The 21,190-nt window shown below is 47.8% G+C and overlaps 1 protein-coding gene across 2 annotated transcripts in view; it reads right to left on the bottom strand.

Annotated features, from left to right (window-relative positions):
- Positions 1-21,190, bottom strand: part of RAPGEF5 (Rap guanine nucleotide exchange factor 5) — a 196,304-nt gene that overhangs the window by 5,206 nt on the left and 169,908 nt on the right. For both annotated transcript variants that reach the window (XM_023753857.1, XM_014455916.2), the window contains 6 exons: positions 19,663-19,841; positions 14,637-14,727; positions 11,612-11,662; positions 10,716-10,803; positions 5,821-5,885; positions 1,723-1,777 (listed from right to left, as the gene is read on the bottom strand). In XM_023753857.1, coding sequence (XP_023609625.1) covers positions 1,723-1,777; positions 5,821-5,885; positions 10,716-10,803; positions 11,612-11,662; positions 14,637-14,727; positions 19,663-19,841 — 529 coding nt within the window. The remainder of the gene's footprint in view (positions 1-1,722; positions 1,778-5,820; positions 5,886-10,715; positions 10,804-11,611; positions 11,663-14,636; positions 14,728-19,662; positions 19,842-21,190) is intronic.

The raw sequence follows: 21,190 nt of genomic DNA, 5'->3' as shown, positions 1-21,190 counted from the left end.
AACGAATGGTTCCAATCATGACAATGGACACTTGCAGGCACTCTATGGTTTACAGGGGCCTTGACCAACACTATCTTATTTTATCCCAAATGCTGACAGTGGTTCACCGTGCCTATCTACACTGTCATTTTGGATTTAGGTAATTCAGTCACATATATGATTTTTAAAGATACAGAAGTATAGAACACAAACAGGCCTCATAGTTATCTGAATTTCTCCCTCGCTTTGTGCTAAGGAGACTTACTCTCTGGTGATGGGAGGTTCAAGACAGGGCCAAGGTCAGCCCAGCCTTCCCGTCCACACTTGCAGCATATAAACCAGGCCCTGAGTAAATGCGACTGAAGTCTTGGAATTAGCCAAGGGCCCATAAATACTTGGGAAGCACAGGAGGATGAAAGAAGTATGAACTCATTAGCAACATTATACTTGTGCACTTGAATGGATCTCAGGATAACGTTACTATCGCTGTTTCTCCTGTAACAGCATTGTACTTCCGTGCTTAATGGAGAATTATATAAGCACATATCAAATGGTATTGATATGAATATTTAGAAAATTAGGTCTTCGAACAGAATTCATACAGATGTTCAGTTGTTTTGTTGGGGGATGATACAGCCAGCCAAGACCAGCCCAGACAAAAAAAAAAAAAAAAAAGATTCTTAAGAATGTGCACCCATCCTTAGAAAGTGCGACTTTGATTTTTCTACTTTACATATATTCTGTATTGTTAAAGAAAAATTGTCTTACAATGAGGATGAATTATTTAACAAAGTAAGTTTTACTTAGCGGACACCTTTGATTGATTTATAATTATTGAATTCAACTTTCTATTTTTTTAATTGCCCTTTATACCTACTGAATCTGCCCAAGGCAAGGGAAGGGGTATGGACCAGGAATCAGGCGGACTCGGGGTGATAATGGCTGAGTGATTAACCTCTGAGCTTCCTCTGCTCCATACCCATAGGGCTAATATCTCCATTCACCAGTCACCAATACTGGTGACAGGATCCCACCGCCCATGCGAAAGCTCCGTGAACTCAATAAAGTCAATTTCCTTCCTTCCTGCAATGTTTTAACATGATTGAAACATAATGTAAATTGTGCCCAAGATTTAGAAAAGAACGAATATTCCTACTTACGTTGGCCTCAGTTGGGAGTCTACAAAAGCGCTCAGAACACACCTTTTCAGGGAAAGGCAGCCCCAGACAGGACATTTTTGTTGGAGAGGAGGACAGACTCTGGGAGGCTGCATTAGGCACATGTGCAATGATATTCCTATTCCAGGAAGGCTTCAGGCAGAGAGGTTAGGGACGGGTCGCCCCTGATAAACCCACTGGCAATTCTGTGCCAATGGGCAAGCTAACAAGATTTCCTGGGGTGGGGTGGGGTGGGAGCTTCTGACGGTCCAAAGTCACTCTCCCATCCAAGTACTAACCAGGCCCGACCCTGCTTAGCTTCCGAGATCAGACGAGATCGGGCGCGTTCAGGGTGGTATGGCCGTAGACCAAAGTCACTCTCTACAGTACAATCTTGCTGCCCTATCTTGCCTCCGTCTGCTTCCTGAACATGTGAGATGAAACACAGGGAGTGCAGTGTATGTGTACAACATGCATGTTATACTTCACAGTCTGTTTACATGTTTTACCACAAACCCTTGTGACAGGGTCACCATCTACACCGCTGCACGTGAATGTACATTGCACGCCGACTGCGATTACTCACCAAACTGGTTGGCCCTGCAGTGTCTCAGGGTCCGGACGGTGTCGGCAATCATATGCTGGAAGGCAAGCAGGAAGCAGGTCAGTGGGAGGGTCACTGCGGGTGCGGCCCAAGGAGCATGCTTGCCGGGACCAATAGGTAGTTACACCCTGGGGTGTAACTTGGAGCTGGACTTTAAGTGATAATACTGAGCTTGGGTTACAGAAGAGTATTTAGTCCTTGTCTGTAGAAACAGTGGCTCCCACACCCAGTTGCAGGATTCTAACGGAGCCCCGGGAAAACAAAGATGCAGCTCTCCTCCGCCCGGGCCCACCTGTCCCGATATGCTAAGGCTTTTCCCTCCAGGGGGCGCTCCGCCTGCCCCTTCCCCAGGAGGCCTTACTGAGCTCCCCTGGTGAACCTGGGAGGCATTGCTCTCAACCTCCTCACTGTCCTTTGTACACTGCAATGGGCTTTGTGTTGTTGCATTTGTTGTGGAGCTTTCCCTGTAGACCAGGTCCCGCCGGCCGGCTCTGCTTGCCAGCGTCTACCAGCTGTCATGCACGTTGACTCCCGCCACCTGCCGGATGGAGGTTGGCATTTTTGTGGAATCAAAGGTTCACATGTCTCAACTGGTGAGAGGAAGGGAGGCATTCACGAAAGACAAACATTTTCTAGAACCTCCAGATCTTCACAAAAATGTATAATCAGATTCCCTCTTACACTCTTCAGTGTTCTACTTCAATGTCTTTCCTTACAGATCTCCCTGGTCTCCAGGCAAAAGTCTTCTTAAACTCGCGGCTGCTTCGGACGAGATCCCACCGCCTCCTATTGGTGCCCCTGCAACCGTCTTCTAAGTGCCGTCACGCTCGGTTTTCCACGATGGAAGAAATACAGCATTTAGGGCAAGGCCACTCTCCGCTGCAGTTCCCCCCATCACATTCCAGAACAATCTCCAGACACTTTTGTCCTTCTGCTCTAGTCTTCAGGAAAGTCACAGTGACTCCCTAATTCGTTTCAGATCAAGATCCAAACATCATCCCATTATTCAGGCATCCGCACTGTTCATTACCTGGTGCCCCAAACCCCTCCAGGTGGCATCACCTGCCATGCCCTGTGGGTGCGCACTGAGCCCAGGGCCGTGCATACACAGCAAACCCACAGGGGACCACTGCTGTCATAAGTTAATACCACAGAACTATAGAAACTGTAGTATGTGAATGTGACCTACTTATTAAATTGTTCTCACAGCTGTATTTCTAAGTGGTGGCACATTAAATAGGACAGGGATTAGAGCAGAGCTCCGTTGCATGTGTGAAGGAAACGGGCCTGACTCATGTCTGCGAGTGTATTGTTAAGTTTCCTTCCCCCGTGGCCACTGTTCCCGGCGGTCCCTCGGCGTCACATTGATTTCTATCGTGTGCCATTTGCACAGGGCTCAGTCCTGAGCGTGGAACCTGAGGCCTGATCCTCATCGTTAGGCTTCCTGAAGGCGGAGAGAGGACGATATGGTGAAAAGATGATGCTCTTCCCATTGAGGGATGGAGAGGAGGAAGGGGAGAGGATTTGTTTCTCCATGAGATCACAGGTTGGACTGGAACGCGGAGAGCCGCTGAGGCAGCGTGGGGAACAGTGGGAATCTCATTAGGCCCGCTGAGCGCTCCTGGGTCTTCTGAGTTAATGTGTCGGCCTGAATCAGCCCGATAAAGATAATGCACTGAATTCTCTGCTAGCTGGTTAAGCTAATATCCGTCATGAGGAATCGACTCCCCACAAGTTAATTCAGTTACGTCCTCTCGGTTCATTATTGTGAAAGATGATCCTGTTTTAGCGTAAGTGAAACCCTGTTCTTTCCTAAGAAATATCCTTAAAAACACTGCCTCTCCTAGGAAATTCAGTTTCATTCCCCGGCATCAGAGTATAACATAGGTTATGTACAATAGATATTTGCCCTTCTAGAAAATTCTAACGTCACCCCGTCTTTTCTGTGCAAGGAGGGGGTCAGCAGCAGGTGTGCTGTATCTTAAATGCCATCTACTTCGAGGACTAGGAACCCACTGTGTGTCCTAGGGCCTTATATAATGTAGCTTCTGTCTTCTTAATAAAAGTTCTCTTTAGGAATTTAAAATTGAAAATAAGGTATCATTTACATAGGCTATTTCCTTAACCTTTCTTAACGAAACAAGGGTACAGATAATTACTGACCACAGTAGGTGTACACCTAGGTAGACTTTCTTAGTTTTAGCCCCAATGGTTAGTATGACATCTTAGCACTTATGAAAGCAAGACCCTGGGTGACATCAGCAGGCGTTGAAGGCCTTCCCCGGGGCTGCTCGGAAAAGCAGGGGCGACCAAGATGCTGGTCAGAAACAAGGAGAGCAGGGGGCCGGGGCCCCCTCCATCGCTCGTTCCCCTTTGTGCCGTTATTGAATTGTTCTCTCCCTCTGCAGCACTTAGGGGAAATGACACAATGAGCTTAACCAAACCACTGGTTCGCTCGGGAGAGGGTCAAGCACCAGTCAGCCCCTAACAATGGGTAACCGTCTGCGTACAGAGTGCAATTGTCCTCCCATATTCCAAGGAAACTTACTAGACCTTTATAGGGGATTCCACCTGGCGTGACAAGCCCCACCCTATATACTCACACACGCTCTCCAAAGCTTATCTGGTGCATTGGCCAGGATTTGGAGTAAATATCCACCAAAGGTTTGATATTCCTGCAATCCTCCCATGAATACCAAACATCGGAGATTAATCTGCCTGGAAACAGAATGTTGGTGCCTACAGCCTTTCGTTGCAAATAGCTGCCCTGTGATCTTCAGAACATTACACAGTGACACAGAACACACCTTCAAAGAATAAGTATGGAAACCCCAACACTTTAAATGCCCATTCCCAGCTGTGTTGGTTTGACTGTATGTAGTATCTAAATAACTGAGCTCTGATTCCAAAGCACTTAGTGCAGAGAGAGACTTGGAAAGTTATAGGCATGTCCACTTTAAAAATAACGAGCCATAGAGGGATGGTCCTCGGGGGTTACACCTACGGCAAGAAGCCTGACGCCTGCCTTCAGACCCTAGGTGCATGGTCCTCGGGTTGTACGGTGGCCCTGTGCCCTCTCACCCTGTGTGTGGCGAGTTAGAGCAGGGCACTCGGGAGGCAAAGGTCAGACGCCAAACCTTGTGTGGACTCAGCAGTTTGCACTGTTCTGTGGTCATGGTCTGCGTCCCCCACCTCACTCCCCCCGTCCCTCCTCCCAGGGAACCGGGGGTCATTTCCTGAAAGAGTTCACACAAATCCATCACCATGACTGAAAGGTCAGAGGCCAGGCTCTATGGACAGGGGTCACTGGTATCGTTCTTAACCATGAAGGAAAATCTAATTCATGACTAAAGTTCATCGGTCAGACACATCCATCCTTCTTGTCGTCCACCGGGCTCCTTGGAGCACTCCTATTTTACACTCGCTCAGTTCTGACAGGCAACTCCTCCTCTGCCCAGGGCGTGGCTGGCACAGAGGCCAGGAGGAGCCGGCGCAGAACAAAGCCCCAGCCACGTCCTGGGAATAACTTGGGGGAATCCCTGTAGAAAAGCACTCGCTGGGGACCCTTCTCCTGTCAGAACGGCCTTTCCACGGTGGCCCCCTCTGTCCACAGGCTGACGACAGGGGGTCCTTCCCCTCGCACGCCGGCCCTTCCCATCCCCCCTTCCTACCCACGCTGGGAGGACTGGGAGGTGGGCACCTCCCCAGGAGAGCAGTGCATGCTGGGACACAGAGAGACACTGTTCAAGCTGTAAAACTCAACCTCAGGAGTGTGAATTCCCCAGACAGGACTCTTAGGTTTTATTTTTGGTTCAGTAGCATACCCTCCATCGCTGATGCTAACCTAATGAAGTTCCATTTTTTAACACTAAAAGGCAGATTTTTATATTTGGTCCTCAGAACCTTGCTAGCCACGTAGTTTTAACTGCAATACATTTTATTGACAATGCACCACCTACAGCAAATAGCTCCTGGAAATCATCACGTGTTCACTGAAGAAAACGGCTGCATCCACCGGCTTCTTGGTGCAAAAGGGAAAAGCATACACTTGAAAAGGGAGAAACAATGCGAGCTACTTACCAGCTTCTCAAAATTGACGAGATTATCCAAAAACGTTTTATTTCCCTCGTGAATAAATGTTACATCTGGAAATTAAAAGCAAAAAGATACATGCACCATTAGGAATGGATCAGGACTCAGGGCTGAAGAGGTCTTGATGCAACATCCCTTATTAATTTTTCTTAAACATTATGGATTGGCCCATGCATCTGACACGGCACCTTGAAATTGAATCTGTGCATTATTCGAAGTGAAAGGGCATCATTTATGTGTGTGAGTGGGGTGGAAGGGGGGAGAAAATGTTATAACATTAACGCAAGTATATATTTTGCACCGACAATGAAGTGTTTGACTCTAACTTGCTTCATATAAACTAAGACTTAATACTATTCTATGACCTGACAGGTCCATTGTGTTTTTGGGTCAGAACATCAAGCAGAAAACAACAGAATTTCCAGAAATAATAAGATCTTAATATTTATGTATTTTTTTAAAAACAATTTTTGGCAAAGTGTAGGGAACCTGCTTCATATAAAATGTTCAGACTTAGATTTAGGTGTCTCATGTAGATTTCTGGCTCTGAGTCAGTGCCTGACTGTGTACCAGACGTGAGTAGAGAAGGAGGCAGGTTTGAAAATGGCAAGGTCCCCGGCCATGTTCGCCCGGTAGAAAGGAAACACCGCCGATGAAGATAACCCGAAGACGAAGGATGAAGGCTCATGGGGAGAGGAAGGGAGCATTACATTTGGCTTCACTGCATTGAAAGTGACAGAAGATCTTCAAACACAGGTCTCCTTGTGGTTGCATGAAACAGAGGCGCCTTCCCAAGAGACAGGGCTGTAGGAACTGGGCACAACGAAGGCAGCAGCGGAAGCTATGAGAATGGATGACGCAAACGTTCAGATCAGAGGGTCCATGACGGGACACGAGGGAATCCTCACAGACAAGAACCAGAGTAAGAAATACATGGCAACTTGAAGAGCATGAAAATAATCAGGTTTCGTCACAGACACGGAGGGCCAACCAAATGAAAATAATTTCCAAAAATCGATTAAAACAACCTGATGTACAAGAGGGAAAAGGACACTGTACAAGCCCTGCAGATAGAAAGGAAAAGCACTGGCATTTAATCAAGACTCTGATCCTGCTGGCTCGCCGGGGGGCAAGTAAGAGCTAGGTGCTCGGAAACCTGCCCACAACACACTGGGCCACCTGACTCTGCCCACCCGGGCGCAACACGAGTTCTACATACACTTTCCTCGAGGCACCCCTTACAGAGCTTCCAGCACCCACTGCAACGTTTCCCTAAGCCTTTTTCCTTTTCTTTCTTTTTCCTCTTTAAACTGATGTCCTAGCAGAAAACAAAGCAGTGACACAGTCGTCTGACAAAGTCTCTGGCTATTGTACCACCTTTCATGATTTTGCTTTCAGAAAAGACTCGCAAGTTTTCACTGTGTGACGGTATTTAGGAAAGAGCAGTCAACACAGGTAGCTTCCACCTTCTTTGTTTGGCAAACACAGCACCGTGTGCACGCTCTCCACGCGAACCACCGCCGACAGGCCTGGTCTCTCCGAACGCCCGGAAAATTCGGGTGACAAACGCCCTCTGACTGCCATCCCGCTCCTGTGATCCCAAGGATGACAGTGAGGGGCGAGGAAAATAGCAACAGCTTATATTTACTGACAGCGTCCGACGCGACATTAACGCGTCGAATCCTCACAAAGGACTGAAGGTAAAGCCCCGGCAGGACAGAATGCGGAGGAACACTGGTCCAAAGAACATGCACAGCTGTCCCACGCTCACAGCTCTGCACGTCACAGCCAGGATTCTAATCCGGGGAGCCCCGTCCCCTCACCGCTGTCCCTCTGGTACCTCACCCGCTGGGGGACTTGACGTTTCTTACAACCCCTCACAGTCAACGTGCCGGGTTCCCGGCACAGGGGGCGCCTGCACCCATGGGCTCCTCTTCCTGGGGGGCCTCGCTTACCCTCCATCTCAGGACTTGTCAGGGGAGTAGAGGAGAGGGCTGCTCTCTGAGGGCGGGGCGGGCGGGGAGATGCTGATGGGAATAAGGCCCGGAAGCTTCTGGCAGGTGGGGAGGGAGGAGAGGCAGGAGAAGGGGGTTCAGGTGACTGAGGGTTCGGACCCATTTTTGTGGCAGGGGTGTGATGGGAAAGGTGTGAGAGATAAACCAGGAGGTGGCTGAGCTCAGACACTGGGATCTCAGAGCGGAAGTCACGGGTGTGAAGCAGCTCAGGTGGGAATGGCAGGTGCCAGGCCCCTTATATCCGGAGTCGCCCGGACACACTCCAAACACTTCACAGCACAGAACTGCGGGTGAAAGGCTCCATCTGAAGAGATGGCAAGTAGAAGAGAGAGAAGACACACACAAGCACCCCGCCATTCCTTTTAGTTAAATACCCCACAAAACTGCAACACTGATCCTACTCTAAGGCACGTACACAACCCACAGGGACTCCGTTTACCTTCACACACCTGTCGGGTATTCCCTCTGTGGGAAGGGACCACCATCTCCAAAAACACCACTTTCTACAGACTATTCAGCTGCTTGGGACCGTGAGCCTCAACACTTCTGTAGGGTTTCCCGCTTCCGTAACAGAGTCCACACCACAGTGGCGGGGGGCGGGGGAGGGGGGAGTATATCAAAAGGCAAGAAATTCAACTGGAATGCAGGAAAGCTGACGGCTGATAGAAGCCTCAGGCCATGTGGTTACTTCATAATCTGCAGGCTTGCTGGGTACTGAGGACCTCGAAGAATGAGAGATGGGAAACCTAGGCCTTCCTAATACTCAACAAGTTCAGTCCAGTCCCTTTACTCTAACTAAAAGGACCCAAAGCAGTGAGCACAGGTGGGGTGGTGGGTGTATGTGTGTGTGCGTGTGTGCGTGCGTGTGTGTATTCTAAAGTAGTTTATTGCAACTTTTAAAATAATTTTGCAGTTAAAAAAGCCTAACCATTAATGTAGTTTATTTTTTCCAAAATGTCTTATTCTCAGCCATGATATATACATATTTCAAATTTTCATCCTATTTTCCTTTGGGAATTATTTCAGACAAAAATGGCAGCTTTAAATACAAAAGACTGCTAATGATGTTTATTTTTGTAATCACAAACAATTAATGTGAAGGAAAAATAAGTGCTTATTTAACTCAAGAACACTTCTAATGAAAAAAAGAAAAATGCGTTTAAATTTCCTAGAGCGAATGGGTGATGTCTATTCAGTAGAAAAAAAGGGGAATTTGTTGTGCTGCCAACAAGGAGGTCTCGATAAGCTCAGTGGAGCAGAAAATTGCATCCGAGCTAAGTTGTAGGTGTGAGACACCTGACTGCATTAAGTAGTTTTTGGGGAAAATCACCACTAAACAGCAGAAAGCTCTGCTCATATCTGATTAAGTTAAGGGGCACTGCCAGCTAATTTCTCATTAAAAACATCTGTTTCAAAGTTTTTAATTCCTAAAGTCATTCCTTTCTAAGAGCTGCCCTCACTATTTTTCCTATTTGTGTCTAAATGAGTCTGTGTTCCCCCCCTGCCACCCCTGCTCTCCCGCTGGATGTGTCTCATTTGCAAATAAAAATCGTAAGCCTGAATAAACCTATCCTAAAAGGAAATAAATATGGAGAACCAAAGGTACCTTTAAGTTATTTTGCTATTACAATCTCTCCTTTTCCATCCATGTACATTTAGTGGACTCTTTTCAGGGTGGATGAAGTGTCTGTGCACCTCTCAATTGTTCTAATAGATTATTGTCTTTATGGTTTCACAGAGATGCTTGCTTTATGCCAGATGAAGACCAAATGAGTAGCTGCAAGAATTAATAGCAACTCAGTAATTCTCCAAGCTCCGCTGTTCCTGAGAGAAGCCGAAGAGGGAATATCAGCTTCACCCATGGGGCGGGCAAAGGGGGAGGCGGGCGAAGGGGGAGGCGGGGGAGGATGGCCGGGCCAGCCAGCCCTCCAGCTCCAGGTAACTCATTTCCAGAATCACATCTAAGGACCCAGTCATGGGGATCTGGCCCAGCCAAAGAACAGAGGCTATGTAAAAAGAAAAGAGTGTTTCTATAAAATCCTTTCAAGGAATCACAATATGGCCAAGAAAAATGACCAAATCCACCCTGGCCGGATGGCTCAGTTGGCTGGAGCATGTCCTGTACAACAAAAGGTGGCAGGTTTGGTCCCAGCCAGGGCACATACCTGGGTATCGGATTCGATACTGGACTGGGGTGTGCGCAGGAGGCAATCGATCAATGTTTCTCTCTCATATTGATGTTTCTCTCTCTCTTCTCAAATCAGTAAGAAAAGAGAGCAAACCCCCCGTGGAAAGCTCACAGGAAGGACATGTACGAGGTCAGGAGCGCAGGCCAGATTGAAATGAGCTTCCCCTGAATGAATCCCCTTGGTGTGAAAGGACCACTGAGACCTCATCAGTACATTTAGCCAACATGTCTCATGAGGCGTCATTTACGGCCTGCGCCCCGCACGGCAGCAGGTGTGGGCTGCGGCTCTGAAACTTGGGCTGCCAACGTGGCGCCCAACTGACTGCCTCTGGGGTCCTGCATGCCAGCTGGTCTCGGTTGAACTGAGTGGATTGTAAACTCACAGAAAAATAAACAGCGCGTAGGAGCAGGCGAAGTAAACACAACAGTTTCCAGTCCTAAATTCTGTGCATCGCAGAAAATGCTCTGTTGTCTGCTCACGTGTAAGTCCGTATTTTAGGCATCTCAGAAATAACGGCGCATTTGAAAAGCAACCACAGGGAAACCCTGTTAGTTCTGAATGTCGAAATTACTCTAAAGCGATAAACTGAGCCCTCCTTTGTTGTTGCTGTTGTCCTCTACAGTTATAACGATGCATTTCCGGAAGATGGAATTACAAGTAGAAGAGAAAAAATCGTTACCTTTGAGCAGTAAGGGCATGAACGGGATTTTGGGCGGCTTCATCTTTTTGAACGCATCTCTGTAGGCTTTGTGGTTCAGGGAGGGATCCTGAGCAGCCAAGCGGATCACAAAGAGAAAGAAAAAAATCAATCTGCTATAGAAACAGCTCTCAGCCCACGTTGCTATGCAATTTGAACATGATTTGGATATGGAGACGTCTTCCCTAAGAGCGAAGGGGACAAAGGTTTCCTAGGGAAATAAACTCACTAAATTAGGGCAGGAAATCTAGGTAATGAATGAAAGCCAGCTTATTGGTTTACAATAATGGGAAGTGGCTGCAAAAGAGAGAGACACCTTTTGATGGCCCTATTCCTTTCCTCGAGTCAGTTCTGTAAGTACAGTTTCCTCCGCATAATTTCTGTCATGAGGAAACCCTGGCGTCTTTTGTCAGGGACACGGCACAGAAAAATGCCCTCGTGATGCACAGACAATGCAGCGAGCACAAGAGAACCGCCTTACTGTGTTCTGAAAAGAAACTATGCATTTTGTACCCAAGCCTAAGAAATGGTAAGAGGAGAAGAGAAGGATGCATAAGCCAGTGACTGCACACTAAATTTACACCCGTGCACTTCATAGGCTTGGAGATGGACCACAAGTAACAATCTGCCTGCTGAAAACCACGCCAAAGGGCCATTCTCAGTGTTGTGTTCCACGGAGAAGCAGCATTAACCGTGTACTTGCTTCACTTCATAAGAAGCAAAGCTACATTTCAGGGCAGGTGAACGTGTGTGTGTCTAACTACCTGCCCCGATGGAGTGCAGGCCCCCCCCCCCCCCGCCACCCCCCGGAATCTAGAAGACAATCAGACGCTGGCAACTCATTGGAAGGATAAGTCCCCTCTGGGTCAACTACTTACTGTTAAACTTTCAAGTTCAGAGAAAAGTTTCTTAAACTTCCCAGGGATTTTCTAAAAACAAAGACAAAAAAACACACAAAAAGGTCAAAGAGGTCAGCTATTTTGAGAGGCGACCAGGGGAGGGTTCATGAAGTTGTGCTGATGTGTGCCGTGGCTCTGCACGTAAATCTCTCACGTGGCTCTACCCTGACTGCTCCTCGTCGGCGGTTTTCATCACCCTGTAATGTGGCTGTGGCTGTGCATCGCTCGGGAACGTGGCGAAAACCAGTTTAAAATAAGTAACAGCCACGTGACTGGCATCGGGCTGGTTAGACATTCCACACACGGGTGATTTTTTTTTAAATAAACACTTGGATTTCAGTCCATATTCTACCTTCATCTTCTTAAATAGTCTTGCTGATTGGGAATAATAATGTCAGCTGACATTTTTTGTGTAAATGAAATAATGATGTCTCACAGCAGAGGGCTGAGTGCAAGGCTGTGAAACCCTCCATGACGAAGCCTGCACTTTGACAGGTAGAATGACTGGGTTACAAAGATCAGCCACACAGACAGGCGGCGTGTAAGTGACAGCGGATATGCCATCCTCCCCATCACAGCTTCGGGCCTCAGGAAGAAGAGCCGGGGTTTCCCAGCCCGCCTGTCACGTGGTCAGCTACGTGCAAAGCTGGGTGCCTTCCACACTGACGTGGTCAGCAGACGGTCTGCCTCTGAGTTCTGCCTCCGCCCCTTGCTGGCTGTGTGGTTTGGTGTGAGTCTCGAAGTTCTCCTACCGACGTGGAGACAAAGCCTACGAAATACACAGTTCATGGTTGGTGCTTAACAAATTCCAGCCATGAATGCCAGCGCCCATGTTCTGGAAGATTGGTGGGACTTTCTGCTTCTAAAACACATCAAAGTCATGGAGGCAAACCCTACAGTAATTAGACTTCTAAAACACATCAAAGTCATGGAGGCAAACCCTACAGTAATTAGACTTCTAAGTTATTTAGAAATAGACGTTTCAATTTGATGGTTTTGAATTTGGACTCCGTTTAGCACAGCACACAGGCAGTTTAATATGTTTGGAAACTACTGTGATACAGACACACCTATATTCATGAATGGAGGACAAATTAAATGAGAAAAGGTAAAATGCAGCCATCTGCAACTTATTCCCACCGTTTTTTCGAGCTGCATATCTTAGTCTGTTGGACATGACACACGAATGTCCCAGTGGCTCCTCAAACTCAGAGTCAAACTGGTCACCTCCAGGGGTCAGCCATGAATGGGCCAAATCCGGTTCATGGCCTGCTCTTGTAAATAACGCTGTACTGGAATGTGGCCACACCCACTCATTTACATACACCTTGTGCCTGCTCTTGCACTGCAGTGGCAGAGTGGAGTCCCCGAAATAGAGACCACAAGGCCTACACAGCCTACACACATTTGCTGTCTGGCCCCTTACCTGCAGAGCTGGCTGACCCCGTTCTATTCCTTTATATCCGCTACTTTCCCTATTGGGGACCGTGTGCTCACTCGTCAGCAGGCCTAATGGTCCCACAGTCACTTCTGCTTGGTGCCCACCCCAACCCCCAGCAACTCCCAACTCAACCTCTAAGCCCCTGCTTCTCAGAGCTTCTTTGTAGAGTCTTCTCGCTCCTGGGAGGCAGAATGAGTCCTCTACTTGCTCCTCTGCGGTCCGACTGGACTTGGTTCAGCACCTCCTCCATCAGAGCCACTCTGTTCCCATCTGTCTGACCCACCCTCCTTCTGCCAAGGTGCACAAAGTAGGCAGCCAATGTGCTCATGGGATGCACATGGTTTGGATTTCATTTCTCCCCCCAGTGCTTGCAAAGCAAAGCTTTTTTCCAGGTTTAACTCAGGTTTAACTCAAATTCCACTCGCCTCTAGCCCTTGCCAGCCATCTGTTCCTCCTCTGGTCAACCGGGGCATTGGTAGCCCATATCCTTCATCTTGCGATGTGCACACACGGTCTCGTTTGCTTCGTCAGAGCAGGCAAGCCTTTCGTTTCTTTCTTTGAACCTTTTTAAGGAGCACTGGCCCCGACCCTCAGGCCACCCACCCCGGTGCATTCCGTCAGGGCATCTCCCTGACCCACAGAAAGTGAACCTGCAGGTTGCCCTGAGACCTACGCTGAGACCTAATGTAAGAAAAGGAACAGAGGCCTATCGGCTTCTCTCCCACAGGAGTTTGCACTGGGACCCACGAAGGGAATGAGCAGTTACTGATCGGAGCTGAACCTGGGAAGGTGGAGAGAGGACAAGGAGACCGAAGTGAACACATGCAGGCTGGAGCCAGGAGGAGGGGGTTAAAGAGAAGGGGGGAGGGGGCGTATGGTCCACAGAGTGAAGTAGGCAATCAGCAGGGAACAGGGAGTGAAGGAAACAAAAGCCCAGGAGGGATGCCCCAACTGCAGTTCTTCCCACATACACCCTTCAAGTCCATGTTTGAGAACTTGGGCTAACTTTTGTGGGCCTCTCCATCTTAGAACCTAAACAGTCTTCATCATATGACAGCAACAGAAGCAGAACCAGGATTTGGGAGGCCTGAAAAGTACAGCATTTTGTGGGCCCTCTTTAAGAAAATCAATACAAAATTACTTTACTTTTGCAAATTTTACAAAGACGTATATTGTCCATGTGAATACACTGCCAGGAGCCCAGCAAGTGTGAGGCCCGGAAGCTTAATTCGTCAGCATCTCAGCCTACAGACTTCTGGACACACGGCCCGCAGGTGAGCGTTTGAAAGGACCACCATTGGTACCCACGCCACCTCAGGGCAGAGCCGAGGAAGACCGAATCTGCAGGCATCATTTTACAGTTCTCATCGCTTTCATACACATTACACAACCGTTCTGAAGACCATTTGATTAAAACAGTCCCTCCCAACTGAACACATTATTTTTTATGTAAACCCTTTAAATCAATTTACACATTGTAAACAAAGCCTTTTGCAGGCCCATATCCCGTTCAGCTTTATCTGTCCCTCCCACTCCCCTCTCTGTGAGGACCCCAAGGCTCACCTCCCAGGTCTGTGACAGCCGGCTGACAGAAGCGGTGTTGAGACCCATCACAATAGCAAAGAAAGAATTCAGGTTCCTCTGGGCTTTGCAGCTGCGGCATAAAAGAAAGCAGAAGGCACTTTGAGGCAACATCCTTTCTCCAGGTAATCGCAAAATACACAAGTGAAAATACTCCCTGCGGCCAGAGTTCAACCTCAAGGGCAGGGCTGGCCCTGCTCTGTAGCCCCTACACGCCGTGAGCACCCCAGTGGGAGGGTGGTGTCCTCGCCAATGTTTCTCACAGAAATGAACTGATTTCAAAGGCTTCAGCCCATCCTTACTTATCTTTAGGAGAAGATCTATGCTCTGATACTTTCTGACACTTCAAAAACTTCCTCCTTTTTAACCATCTATTTTGGATGCATTTACAGTTTCAACTGAAAATTCTCAAACTCGTCTTCCTCTATATATACCATACCCTCATCATACTAGCTCTCCAGTTCCGTCCCTTTCATCAGCAAGCTGTCTATTTTTTGATAGACAAGCCCCTCTCCCTTCACAGGTCTAAGCGGCCCCTCCCATTACACTCAGACATACCTTCTTTGCTATCCACAAAATTACTACTATATTCTGGATATACATAAAATATGGCCCATACTATGAGGATACTGTCTCATTTAGAGAGAGGAGATAACATGCAAAATGAGACCATGCTGAGCTCCATTCACTCTGCAAGGTTATCTGTTGTGCATGACGTCAACCTTGCCTTTGACTTAATTGGTCAAAATCCCACCAATATTCACAGCCGGCTGAGGGCATCCGGAACAGCAGACGGAGGCTGGGCGTCCGGTCAGCCGGAGCAGCCTGGAGTTCTAGACACTCCGTTGTCTGGGACTCATTAGAAAACAACTTCTCTGAGGCAAGTCTTTAAAATTAAGAAATTAGCCTCGCTTGATAATTAAACATGGAAAATATGAACGTGCTCAGCAGTAAGCTGGGTGCAGGAAAAATACCCAGTGTCTGCGCCATCTCTCCCCGACGCCTCCATCAATGCCTCAGGTGGAATTTGGGAACAGTGCATGTGTGACTTTGTATCTCGCTCTTTCAGTTATAGATTGTGTTAAATTGTACATTGTGCATTCTTCACTACCACCATTAATGGCTATGTAACACTATCAGAAACATATTTCATAACTTGCTTACTCACTCCCCTGTTGTTGACATTTAAATTATTTTCAATCCATTCAATTCAATACAAAATGCTACGATGAGTATCTTTGTGTATAAAACTTTTGACTATATTGATGATTTTTTTTATTACGTTAGACTTCCACGCATTCCACCATTGGTCAAAAGCAATCATGACTTGAAAAGTTCTTGACACATTCAACACTTCTGTCTCCCCAAACGATACCCAGTTCTAGGTGCGCAAACTGTGTAAGAACATCCAGTTCTGAATCAGGAAAATGGCCGGGCTGCTAAAGACACCGCTGGCTACACCGGGGCAGGTCCCGCTGAACTGCCTGCTCCTGGGGCCAGCCTCCGGACCGGGTGCTGCCCAGCACAGCTGAGAGCCACACTGGGGGCACTCGGAGGTTCTACTCATCAACACTGGAACCTGGACAGGCACTGCTGCCTCCACACCCAGTGTCCAGGACATCTGGGGTGAACTCAGCCCTGCAGGCCCCACCGCCGAGTCTCCAGGGCACGGTCAGTCCCTCTGGTAGTCTTCCTGTCCAGCTCTGGACTCCGCCTCTTGGTAGGCAAGAGGATCTGAAACTCAGTTCAACTGGCCCCTTCCTCTGGTTTCTGTCAGCTTTCTCCCGGGTGACCCTGCTTGGTATATTCCAGGAATAAACAGACAAGATACTTCCTGGTCTATGATTTAGGAATCCATCTGTTCTTGAGCATCACTGGTGTCTAAAGGCACCAGCATGGTGACTCTACTTCCCCTCTGCCACTGACTCGCACCCTTTCTATCTCATCGCAGCCCTGGACACTTCACACCACTGGACAGAGCTGAAAGGGCTCCCTCTCTGGACGTGAGGACCTGGAGTACCCTGTGACCAGCGGGAGCCGTCCCATCCTGGTGCCAGAGACCTCGGCCGGAGGCTCTCCCTTACCCCAGGTCTCCTGCTTACCACTCACAGAGGCCTCTCTGGTCTGTCTCTCCCCACCGGACATTAGGTTCCCGAAGGCTCGATTATAGTCTATTTCAGCTTTGCATTCTGCCCATCACCCAAATACCGGGTAGGCAGCAAGCCATTCAGATAGCATTTACTGGAGTTGAAACTGAGACTTTTGGGGGAAATGGATTATTGTTATCTACCAGGGTCCCTCGACCTGGCCTATGCCCTCTGGGACCCCTCAGGGGATGTCGGAGAGCCGGTTTGGCCCAATCTCCGCAGGCCTGCCTAGGGACCCCACCCTCTAGTTCGTTATAAAAAGGTTTCTTCTTCTTTTCATTCAGTATCATTTATCTATGTGGGATCTTAGATATAATTCTCATCTTTTTATCGTTTAGCCCTCCATAAATAATTTTCTTGGCCCAGATCTCTTTTTCATTCAGACTTAAAATAAAAAGGCACCTATAACTAATATCTGACTCTGTGAAAAGGAGAAAGGAATTAAAACGGACACGATTTCTCTAGAAGACGAATTGATGCAGTACAAATATTGGATACCATTCCAGTCCGGACTCCTCTGTGACTGAGGTTCATTCATTCCATGATAAGAACAGACCGGCTGACACTAAACATGCCAGTTTAGCAAAACTCCTTTGTCTGTGAGAGGGAATAAAATCCACTCTACCCACAAGGATGGGGGATGGGATGGTGAGAAGGAAGGGAGACATGAATATGCAAATAGGATGCCTGAGGCAGGGAAAACACTTCCTGATCACGGAAATTATTGTTTCCCCTTGGCTATCCCTACCACTGTGATGATAAAGAATTTAACTTCGTGTTTCTATTGCCATTCCAGTCCACGGGCTAGGGTTAGAGACCAGGACCGTAAATAATTCAAGATCATGGGGCCGTACGGAGAAGATGTGAATAGATTTCATTTCCCCGAGGATCCATATAATCTTACACTGAGAAGAGAGCTGTGTGGCGTCATTTTACTCCTTGGAACATTAATCTCCCATTTCTCCAAGTAACTGGCATTTATAAGAACGTTTTTTTTTATTCAAAAGAGCCTCACCTTTAGGTATTTCACAGGCTGTAATGGAATGTACTGGCCAAATTTTAAAAAAAGGAACATTTAACATAAGAGCAGCCCAAGATGAAGGCTTCTGTGCTACTAACTCTCCTTCGCTTCCAGGCACACCAACCAAGTCAGGCACCCCCACTGTCTCTCGCCAATAAACGAAACGCTCTGCCTCTGGGGTCTTCTCCCTACGGTTCAATCTACACGCAACTCTCAGACCAGCCTTCCCGAGGGACTGCTCCGAGCATCCGCTTCCGGCACAAACATTTTCAATGACCTCCTCCCGCCTCCTCCAGGCAGTGCAAACTCTTCCATCTGAAATTCAAAATCCTTTACAGATTGGTCCCATCGGCCTTTGCAGATGAATCTCCCACAACTTCCTTCCAAACACCCTCTGTGAGGGTCCCACTGGGTCAGGGTACTTTCTCGGACCACGTGTGCTCTGCCCCCAGTGAATGGACACCTGTCCACTTCTACCCGGAATTCAAATGCAGCCTCACATGTTTCCACACCCTCCTTCCCACCTTGTTGGTATGTGAGCTTCCCCTCCTCTAAAGCCCCAGAATGTGAGCTCACATCGTGGCACTCCCCGGTTCTAACCTGCACGCTGGCCACCTGCGTTATAGAAGCGCCGCCCGGGCCCCTGCAGACTGCAAACCCCCGCAGGCAGGAATGGGGTGTCGGCTCGGTCTGATTTCCCCACGGTACCTGCGTGGACCCGCACCTATACTGAGCGATCAATAAGTATTTCCTGAATGCTGGTCTGACATGTACGCAGAACAATGATACAAACACTATTCTGGAAGACAGAGGAGAAGTGGGAAGGCTGGGAGGCAGAAGGAACGGGAAAGATTCCGGCTCCTGCTGCCTGCTTCCATTGGGAAGCTGTCCCAGGAGGGGCTCAGGGCACTGATCTGGTAGATGCAGAGATGCTCCCAGAAAGTTACTAAAATGTCATTCCACCCACATTTACGGAGTCCCTGCTAGTCACCGAGTCCGCTTCCAGGCTCCCAGCACAATGACTGCTTAGAACTGGCCCCTGACCCCTGGAGCCTCTCATAGCCCAGGGAAGGAGCCCTGTATAAACAGGTAAGTTCAATAAACATAATAAAGGCATTTTAAAAAAGGAAACAAAGCATGAGTGTGTGCGTGGGGGCGGGGAGGGGAGGGGTCTGGGTAGGGAGTAGTTGACCTTTCATTTGAAACTCAGTGATGTCGTCAAGAAGGAAGCAACACTTGCCCTACATCTTAAAGAGCGACAGCAATCTGCGGGGTGGAAAGGGCCCTTCTTAGCAGACGCAACACATGTCCATGCTTGGAGGACGGTGTGCCTGGGAAAGAGACAGCCATTCAGAGTGGCTGCAGCATGGGGTGCACCCAGCAAGGGGTGAGGCTCAGAGGCCAGAGGGACCAGCCAGTGTAGGGCCTGCTAAGGAGTTCGTAAGGTTCACACTGTGGGCATCAGGAGGCTGAGAGCAGAATTCTCGGAAGCACCTGATTCTCAGTGATGGTTACCCCGTCCCATCACCGCCCCCATTTTCCGAGCTGCTGTAGCTCCCCAGCCACATGGCAATTTGGCAGCAGGATGGGTATATGTGCACGGCCTGCTTACTAGCTCCATAGCACAGAGCAGAGGGCTTCAGTCTGCGATTTTGATATGTACTTTAAAATAGAAATACTTCAAATGCAGAGTCATAAATATTCATGAAGAGACCTTTCCAATCATTCGGTCACTTAACCCAATGTGACACGTTTACATCCACCCTTCCTGTCACCACAAGGGAAACAGTACTTGGCAAGGAGCGGAGCGGAATTGCAGGTTTTACTATGAGGAACTCACTGGGCGGCGATTTTGATGAACTTCTTCACCAGCTGCACCCGCTTGCCCAGCTGGCTGCAGAGCAGAATCTCCGTGGCCACCCAGAGCTGGACCTCATTGCAGCGCTGGAGCAGGAGGCTGAGGTTCGCAGTGTGCTCCCCACTTCCTTGTCTGCTGAATGTGAAATAGATCAACTCTTGCTGAAAGAAAAGGTAGTCATGCCAGTGTTTATTTTCAGCACAAAGTCAGGTTGACACAAAATTCAGTCCCTCTTTAAAAGCTATTTCTCGTAGCCATTCTCATATCGGACTATGTGACAATATATTCAATTTGAAACAACTTCCCTTTAGTTTTAGGGATGCCTCATTAAATAATGTTCACTTAGACTTCTTATATAAATGTATTTCTTTAGAATGTAAGAATGGTGCCTTTACATGGAAATCTAAGACATTCAACATTTCAATCACAGGCTGAATGAAATCCAAAACTTGTTACGTTGGCAAATTCAAGTGTAAATGAAATACTATCACAGTACTTGTTAAGATGCACGTTAGACCCTCACAGGTAGAGTCCAGGCAAGGGATCTCAAAGGGTTTAGTGTGAATCAGGATCACCTCCCTTCCCCCAACCAGACTCTGATTCAGGTGGTCTGTGGTAGGGACAAAAATGTCAATTTCTAACAAGTTTCCAGGCAGCGCTGATGATGCTGGTCTGGATGCCCAGGCTTTGAGAGCCATGGACCCAAGACAGTGTCAAATCTTACATAGAAAGAGCAAGGTCCAAAATGAAAAAAATTCGAGTAAGACCAGTAACTATTTACTATATATATGGATTGTTCCCATGCAAAGCAATAGAAAATGCTTGTTTCTAAATGGAGGTGTGTGTATCTACAGAAGTCGTTCACATCCTCCCACTGCCTATGCAGGACGCACCCTGTTCTATTAACATTTCCAAGGTCACATGTCATTGAGCGGGAATGACTCCCCTAATTGCTCAAATTCAGATCATCACGTTGAAAATTTAATGAGCAGATATGAGGACACTTAGAAGTTATTCCCAATTGAAAGCAAAGCTCAGGGAGCACGCTGGGCCTGAGTCCCTCCTGCAGGAGGAAAGGCTGCCTCATAGTGAAGATGCCACTACAAGGCAAAGCAAGGGCAGCAAGTGGTTCCACAGAGCTGCTCGCTGCTGGCCTTCTGGTGCCCGTGAGCTTTCCATGGGCTCAACTCCTTCACTCATTGTCAGTAGCATTTTGCCCATAACCTGTTGCTTTATAAATGTTATAAGCTATCCTCCAGGGAGAAGTTGATGGACATAAAAGTTTGAAATATACCTCAAAATTTTCAAGAAAGCACTTAACATCTTGCCGAATAGTCTAAATTTATAGAATGTTCTTATGTAAAAGCATGAGTGTGTGTGCACATATATACACACAATATACATATGCTTCTTGTATAACTATTATAAACTTCATGGGAAAAATTCAAATATCAATATCAAAGGCATCAAATACAAAATAGCTCTTCAGTCCCATTAGACCTCCATATAT

The sequence above is a fragment of the Myotis lucifugus genome, unplaced genomic scaffold (assembly GCF_000147115.1).
Source record: "Myotis lucifugus unplaced genomic scaffold, Myoluc2.0 scaffold_52, whole genome shotgun sequence".
In the NCBI taxonomy this organism is placed as follows: Eukaryota; Metazoa; Chordata; class Mammalia; order Chiroptera; family Vespertilionidae; genus Myotis; species Myotis lucifugus.
This window is presented reverse-complemented; position numbering and strand designations above follow the sequence as displayed.